The 8689-nt window shown below is 37.2% G+C and overlaps 1 protein-coding gene and 1 long non-coding RNA gene across 2 annotated transcripts; both read left to right on the top strand.

Moving 5' to 3' along the window:
• The first annotated feature begins 508 nt into the window (after positions 1–508).
• Positions 509–6562, top strand: LOC140817997 (uncharacterized). The gene is made up of 3 exons (XM_073177793.1): positions 509–816; positions 916–1267; positions 6536–6562. The coding sequence occupies exons 1-3, from the start codon at positions 509–511 to the stop codon at positions 6560–6562; spliced, it is 687 nt and encodes a 228-aa protein (XP_073033894.1).
• A 127-nt stretch (positions 6563–6689) lies between these two features.
• Positions 6690–7372, top strand: LOC140818655 (uncharacterized). The gene is made up of 3 exons (XR_012115032.1): positions 6690–6734; positions 6828–6977; positions 7147–7372. It is a non-coding gene; the product is annotated as an uncharacterized lncRNA (long non-coding RNA).
• The last annotated feature ends 1317 nt before the right edge of the window (positions 7373–8689 follow it).

Consider the following 8689-nt stretch of genomic DNA (forward strand, 5'->3'; position numbering starts at 1 on the left):
TGGTTGAATGTTGATCGCTACCCGCGGACAGTGTCTGGCTCATATTATTGGGGAGGCCTGTACGCTGGAAAGCTGTGACTTCCACCGGACATATGATGTGAATTGAGGGGAACTCCCATGACTTCGGCTCATATTATTGGGGGAACTCATGGCGACCGTCTACTACAATTCAATATTGATGGGTTGGTTTGACACGTGAAAATAAATGACGTCATATTATTGGGTCCTTATTAAACGTGAGGCAAAACACGCAGAGGTTGCATAAGGATGTAATTGGACTCTATCTTTTAGAAATTATAATTGGCTGATATTATTCGGGATTATAATTGGCTAACTGGACTCTATGTGCCTACTAAGGAAATACGATTTGCCTTTTTCATCAGAGGGTGGTGAAAATGTCAAAATAGTAGGAGGGTAATTTATAAAATGAAATCCATATTTTATATCTTAGAATTATTTTAAAATTATCAGTAAGTATTATCTGGTTTTCATTTTCAGTATATTTACGATGTCTACTCGTAACCCGCTTTCAATCATTCTCGATCAAAACAAATTGATTGGCCCTAACTATCATGACTGGTTTAGAAACTTAAAGATTGTTCTGAACTCCGAAAAGATTGCGTATGTGCTTTATAATGAGCCACCTAAGGAGGCGGATCCTGATATCAGTAGGACTGAATTAGCTAAGCTTGAGAAACATTGGGATCATGATCTCCAAGCTAAGAGCTACATGTTGGCTTCTATGTCGAATGAACTTCAGAGGAGGTTCGAGGAGGCGGTGAATGCTGCTGACATTCACCTTCATCTGAAAGAATTGTATGTTGTACAAACTCGTTCAGAAAGACATGCGACTGTTAAAGAACTCATGACTACACGCTTGCGAGAGGGGGCTTCGGTCCATGAGCATGGTGTTAGGATGATTGGGCTCATTGAGAAGTTGGTGGGACTCGATTTGGTTATACCTAGTGAGCTCTCGACTGATATTCTCTTGTTGTCTTTGCCTGCCTCGTTCGATGGATTTGTGGTTAATTTTAATATGAACAAGCTTGAGGCCACCCTTGAAGAGTTGGTCAATATGCTCACTAATTATGAGGCCACAATTAAAAAGGAAAAGCCTGTTCTTCTAGTGGGTTCTTCGTATGGTACGAAAAAGGGAGCCCCAAATAAAGGCAAGAAGCGTTCTGCCCCTCCAAAGAAGAACAAGCCCAACAAAAAGCCATACAAGAAAGCAAATTCGGGGCCCACAAAGCCTGACAAGTCAGAGCATGTCTGTTTCCACTACAAAAAACCTGGACATTGGAGGCGTAATTGCGAGGAGTATCTTGCCCAGAAGCGTTCTGGCCATGGTATATTTTATATTGAAGTTAATGTTTCTATTAATTCCTCTTCTTGGGTATTGGATACCGGATGTGGTTCTCATCTATGCAATGATTTGCAGGTGATGGGAAGAAGCAGGAGGCTTAGAGATGGTGAGACGACCTTTCTAAGACTAGGAAATGGAGCAAGAGTTGCTGCCACTGCCATTGGAGACGTTACTTTAATTTTGGACAATAATTTTAAGTTGTTTTTGAGAGACGTTTTATTTTTCTTGAATTGGTTAAAAACATTATTTCTATTTCTATGCTTGATAGGGATGGTTATTCTTGTGTTTTTGCTAAAGGTGTTTGCAATTTATACAAGAATGAATGTTTGATTGGAACTGGAGAATTAACAAACGATCTCTATAACTTAAAATTGAAAGATATTCCGTTAAACAATGTCCAAGCGCATACAAAAAGAACAACAAACAAAAGAAAAATAGAAGATCCAAATCCTGCACAAATATGACACGCTAGACTAGGTCATATTTCTCAAAGAAGGATGCACAAGCTAGTGGGAGAAGGCATGTTTGACTTGTCAGACATAAATTCTCTACCAACTTGTGAGTCCTGTCTAAAAGAAAAAATGAGTAAAACTCCATTCAATGGAAACGTGGAACGTGCGCATGGTCTACTGGATTTGATCCACACGGACGTTTGTGGCCTGCTAAGTGTAGCACAAAATTTGGGCATTCCTACTTCATTACCTTTACTGATGACCATTCGAGGTATGGGTACGTTTATTTGATGAAACACAAATATGAAGCATTTGAAAAGTTCAAAGAATTCAGATCTGAAGTAGAAAATCAGCTAGAAAGAAGTATTAAGGTACTTCGATCTGATCGAGGTGGAGAATACTTAAGTGCTGAATTTTTTGGTTATCTAAAAGAGAATGAGATTCTCTCACAGTGGACTCCACCAGCAACACCACAATTGAATGGTGTTTCTGAACATTGAAATCGAACCTTGATGGACATGGTTCGATCTATGATGGGATTCACTGAATTGCCTATATCGTTTTGGGGCTTTGCGCTTGAAACTGCGGTTGTTGTTGAATAATGTCCATACAAAAGAAGTGGATAACACACCATATGAGATATGGATGGGAAAAACTCCCAAATATTATTACATGAGAATATGGGGATGTCCTGCTTACGTGAAGCAGACAGTGGGAGACAAATTGGATAGTAGATCCACTTTGTGCTACTTTGTAGGATATCCAAAGAATTCTGTTGGATATTATTTCTATCATCCCAATGAAGCAAAAGTTTTTGTTTCAAGAAATGCCACCTTTTTGGAAAGAGAATTTCTATTTGATAGAAAAGGAAAGATGATAGAACTTGAAGAAATTCAAGATACTCCCTCAACTTTAGAAGTTGAACCCATTTCCCAAGAACCAGTAGTTGAAGTACAAGCTTCTAGAAGGTCTGATAGGGTTATGAGACCACCTGCAAGATATACACTTCTTCATGAACAAGGCCATGATGAGTATTGTGTTGGATGTGATCCAATGAATTTCAAAGAAGCAATATCTGATACTGATTCAACCAAATGGCTTGAAGCCATGCAGTCAGAAATGGACTCTATGTATTCAAACCAAGTCTGGACATTAGTGGATCAACCTGAGGGAATCGTTCCCATAGGAAGCAAATGGATCTACAAAAGAAAGCTTGGGGCGGATGGGAAGGTAGTGACCTTCAAAGCAAGACTAGTTGCAAAAGGTTATACTCACAGGCAAGGAATTGACTATGAGGAAGCTTTTTCACCAGTTGCTATGTTTAAGTCCATTAGAATACTACTAGCCATAGCAGCATGGTATGACTATGAGATATGACAAATGGATGTAAAGACTGCTTTCCTCAATGGAGACATCAAAGAAGAAATGTATATGTCTCAACGCGAGGGATACACATCAGTAGGAAGTGAGCATAAGGTATGCAAACTTCAGAGATCAATATATGGTCTCAAGCAGGCATCAAGGAGTTGGAACCTCAGATTTGATAGCACTATCAAAGAGTTTGGTTTTTCTATGAATCCTGAGGAACCATGTGTGTACAAAAAAGTTAGTGGGAGTGCAGTGACATTCCTAGTACTTTATGTTGATGATATCCTGCTCATTGGGAATGATGTAGGATTACTACAATCAACTAAAGTATGGTTAGCCAGTAAATTCTCCATGAAAGACATGGGTGAGCATCCTACGTATTGGGAATACAAATCTATAGAGATATATCAGAGAGGATGCTCGGAGTCACCCAAGCCACCTATATCGATACCATTATAAAACGATTCTCTATGGAAGAGTCCAAGAGAGGATACTTACCAATGTGTCATGGTATTACTCTATCTAAAGCTATGTGTCCCAAAACTGATGAAGAGATAGAGATGATGACGCATATTCCATATGCGTCAGCTATTGGTAGTATTATGTATGGTATGATATCGAATCGTCCTGATGTTGTTTACGCTTTGAGTGTTACAAGAAAATATCAGGCGAACTCTGGTCCAATGCATTGGAAAGCCGTGAAAGACATTCTTAAGTACTTGAGAAGGACTAAGAACTTGTTCATGGTCTATGGGGGTGGAGAATTAAAATTGGAAGGCTACACTGATTCTAGCTTTCAATGTGATGTAGATGATTCGAAATCGACCTCTGGTTTTGTATTCATGCTTAATGGTGCGGCTGTCTCTTGGAAAAGTTCCAAGCAAGACACCGTTGCGGATTCCACCACTGAAGCTGAGTACATTGCTGCATCTGCTACAGCCAAAGAGGCAGTTTGGATGAGGATCTTTGTCCAAGAGTTGGGCGTTATTCCTAATGGAGTTGATCCAGTCCCGGTGTACTGCGACAACACTGGTGCCGTTGCGCAAGCAAAGGAACCGAGGTCTCATCAGCGATCCAAACATGTACTGAGGAAATTCCACATCATCCGGGAGATTGTGGGAAGGGGAGACATATAAGTCGAAAGAGTCCCCTCTGCAGATAACGTTGCCGATCCACTTACGAAGCCCTTGCCAGGACCATTGTTTGAGAAGCATCGCGAAGCAATGTGATTAAAGTTTATGGGTAGTTGGCTCTAGGGCAAGTGGGAGATTGTTAGAGTAGATGCCCTGCAAGCCAACTGTTGGCTAGGGATTTTATTGACTCAAGTGTAATAAACAATATTTATTTTAATATAATTCATTATTTCATGGTTTGTTATTTCTTTATCTGTATACCCATGTGAACAACATAGATAAAGACCTTGATTATACTTTAATACAAATGAATCGTAATTCGATGTTGAATCTCGTTTGTAAACAGTGTATGATCTAAATTCGTTCCTAGTCGATTCAGCCGCCTAAAACATGGATAAAGGTCGCTTGAGCTCGAAACTAGCATATGTGATGTTGTGTACTGCGTTTCTTAGTAAGGGCATAGAGATGTCCAAACATGCAGATGGGTAGTCATATGATGATTATACTGAACAACCCTCCCTCGGACTTTCCAAGTGGTTATCATTCATCGAGAGGATAAGTCCGTGGTTATGATTGTACACCATTAGTCCTTACGACCCGGGACAACACTGATGCTCTATATGCTAGGGTTGTGCTTTGACTCATTTACCGGCTCCAGGAGAGTCATCAGGTGGCGAGGTTGGGTACAGCTGCGACACCTATAGGAGCCAGTGCATTGTAGTCGGGGATTCACCGCTCACCTACGGGTGTGGATATCCTATGTGATCTGATGAAATAATAATGCATGGAATCTCTGGCCAGAGTACGAGATGTACGTTGGAGAAGGAGTTCTCCAAATAGTACACGCGATGCCACTATTATAGTTATCACATAGTTATCGAATCAATATGCAACCCTCGATGAACCAATGATTGCAGATTCGATCGGGATATATGAGATGAAGGGACCGTACTGTACATTAATCATAATCGACTGGTTCTTACAGGCACTATCAGTGATACCTAGGGGATCATGGGGCGATGCTACTAGACGCTCTTACCATGATCCGATGGGTGCAATCAGAAATGAGTTCTGACATTCTTGATCAAGGTGTTGATGAAAAGAATGGGGCTAACTAGGGTAAGCCCGAATAAAGGATTTTGTCCTGAATCACAAAGAGTTGTGAACCCACGGCTAGCTGTATCCCTGAATCATTGTGGGTCACACAAGTACTGGATTATTTGTTCCCGTTGAGAGAATAAATTCAAGAAGTTGAATTTATATTATATAGTAAATTCAAGGAGTTGAATTTATGATAATTAAATTTTGAGAGAATAAATTCAAGGAGTTGAATTTATAAAATTTGAGAATTTAATTTATTAAAATCAAATGTTTGGTTTATAAATATTAAATTTTGGAGGTGATAAAAATTCAAGGAGTTGAATTTATAATTTAAATAATAAGTTCAAATTTTGAATTTATAATGTATTTAATTTATTAAGCTTAAAAGTTGAGTTGATTAATTAATAAATTAAATATGGTTGATAATATGTTTAATGGGCTTGTAGGGGTACAAGTCCAACATATTAAATAATTAAAGTTTTAATGGACTTTGATTAAATTAATTAAATTAGTTGGACTAGCTCAATTAATTAAATCAAGCCCATTAATGTTAATTATGTAATTAGGTTATAATTTAATTATAAATAAGACATGCAAGAAAAAAAACCTAGCCAACCACCATCAAACTTTCGAGAATCACACCTCCAAAAGAATAAAAAAATTCGGCCACTTCCTCTTGAAGGAAAATTTTGAGCCGTCTCTCATAATTTTCTCTCCTACGCAAAATTTCTTTCACATTCTCTAGTGAATTTGAAAGAGGAACATACTATCTAGTCGTGAACTTGATAGGAGGATTTCATCGAAGAAAGTTCGTAGGGAATCAACAAGAGCTAATCCGTTTATACCAGATTAGTTGGAGTCCAGTGATTTATTCACCAAAGGTATAATTTTCTTACATCCTATGTATGTTTTGTTAAAATCATACGAGCGTCCAAAGCAAATCGTATTTTGATTGTGAAAATAAATAAAAAAATTTAAAACTTCCGCTGCGTTCCAGATCCCACAACTTTAAGCAATTAACGCTCAAAATTTCAAGTTTCACCCCGTCTCCCTGAGCCTCCTAGGTCTGTACTGAACTAATGTAACATGTTTCGTAGTGATTTACATTGTGTGTTTAGGATGCAGCTGTCCAGCCTTCATATTAATTTAACATGTTTCGTAGTGATTTACATTGTGTGTTTAGGATGCAGCTGTCCAGCCTTCACATTAATACCATGCAACGTGTGCTATTTACTGTTGTTTTCAGTGTCTTTCGATGAAGACACAGTTGATTTTTCTTACCTCTCCACCCGAGCAAATGATTGACAAATTTTTCGGGTAAATTATAACATGAATCCTTATGATTTATTCCATTTCCATGTTTTGAACATATAATATGTGTTTTTCTCTTACTCCATTTGTCTAAACCAGCAAATCATTGAATAACCAAGCCCGTACAAATGAAGCCTGCAGCACATATGCTGAAGCATTGATGGCACTGGGCAAGGAACTAAAAATCGAAGTCATCAATCTTTGGACAGCAATTCAGTAGAGAGATGATTGGTCAACGGCTTGCTTAACGTAAGCTCAACCTTTATATTTCTTCGGATGACGAAATGTTACTGTTACGATTGCCTCAGAAAGCGCAACCCTACAATTCATTATCTTGCAAAACTACCAAGCAGGGAAAGAATCAAATAGAAGTTTACGTAGTACTTTTTACTAGTAATGTTCTTGTTGTCTTGTGCAGAGATGGAATCCATTTTACAACTGAAGGGAGCAAAAGCGTTGATATTGAAGGTACTCAAACAGGCTGAATGGAAACCGAGCTTCTACCGACTATCGACCCAACCGAATTGCCGGAGGATTCGTCTTATACAAGGTTGGTGCTGATGGGAAAACTACTGGGAACTTCTCTAAATCTATTTCTTGTTGGCAAATCGAGTGGACTAATGGCATTAAATCGAATCTTTGAATTTATATAAAGTCTTCACTTGCTTGTGTAAACACTACCAGTCTTCATCTTAATGTAAAAATCATATTCTATTTTCTTTTTTCTATTTTCCCAAACGAGATGGCCTCACCGGAGCATCGAAATAGTCAAGACTAGGCCAACTTCATTTTCATCAACGGCAATATGAAAATTTTATCCAAACAAAAATATTTTATATTATAAATTTTATTATTCTAAAGAAATAAATAAATCTACAAAATATTAAATAATTTTTTTAAAAAATTGATAATAACATGGGGTTTCAGACCCTTGCCTCCATGCTCCAAACCCGTCTCCTACTTTTAAATTTCAAGGGGCCATGATTTAAAACCCGGACGCCTTAGGTTTTATTAACATTTTTTAGCTTCTTTTTTTTTTTTTTTTTTTTTTTATTTTTTATAAAAACCTAACAATTTTATAAAAAAGAATAACAATAGAAACTAATATTATCAGAATGAAGGTTGAAAGTTGTAAGGTCAAAAATGCAATAACGTAATCCAACTGCATACAAATCTCGAAAAAATAGAAAATGCTTAATAAAATTATTTTAATTACATTTCTGAAATGTGGTAGCCATGTTTACACTTTTAAAATAGGGTTTTTTTTTTTACTAAGATGAATAAAACTATTTTTTAAGGGTTATTCGAGACGCGATCGAGGAACGGAGACCGGTGACAATAAAGAGAATATTTTTATTAAATGATTATTTTTAATTATTTAATATAAAGTATATTTTATGTGGCATTTTCGAAAATGGTGCTTTTTGATATGTTTTTTTGCACCGAGTCGTATTTTAAATCGGTAATTGATTTTTGACGAAAATAAGGACTTTTTGGGAACTTGGCTATTATTTTCGAAAATTTTCCTAAACAAAATATTTTAATTATATTATAGTGGGCCTATGGGCCTATTATACTTAGGTTATTGGGCCTAGCTTTCTACCCAATTATTTATATAAAAAAAGAGAGTTTCCTAAACCAAAAACACTTCAAACCACATATTTAAAACACTAAAAACCGGTGGCTTTTTCCACCATCAGCACACAAACACACAACACACATTTTTTTAAAGCTATTCGCGTTATTTGCATGGATTGAAGGAATTTCAGCAAGGTATTATCCCCCGTCTCTCCGCAAACGTCTCTCGCGTTAAAGATTATTTTTCGTGCGTGAAATACGTAAAGACACGCATTAATCTTCCTTCACTCATCGTTCATATCATATTATGTGTATTTAACATGATTGCATAAAAAATATGATAAACTTTCTTATATTTTTACTTTTATGACAGAACTGAACAA

The sequence above is a fragment of the Primulina eburnea genome, chromosome 17 (assembly GCF_022965805.1).
Source record: "Primulina eburnea isolate SZY01 chromosome 17, ASM2296580v1, whole genome shotgun sequence".
NCBI lineage: Eukaryota > Viridiplantae > Streptophyta > Magnoliopsida > Lamiales > Gesneriaceae > Primulina > Primulina eburnea.

Coding starts and splice junctions, on each gene's coding strand:
- LOC140817997 (XM_073177793.1), top strand. CDS start 509: ATGTCTACTCGTAACCCGCTTTCAATCATTCTCGATCAAAACAAATTG. Junction 817..915: donor CACCTTCATCTGAAAGAATT/GTATGTTGTACA, acceptor GCATGGTGTTAG/GATGATTGGGCTCATTGAGA. Junction 1,268..6,535: donor AGCCTGACAAGTCAGAGCAT/GTCTGTTTCCAC, acceptor TTGTGTGTTTAG/GATGCAGCTGTCCAGCCTTC.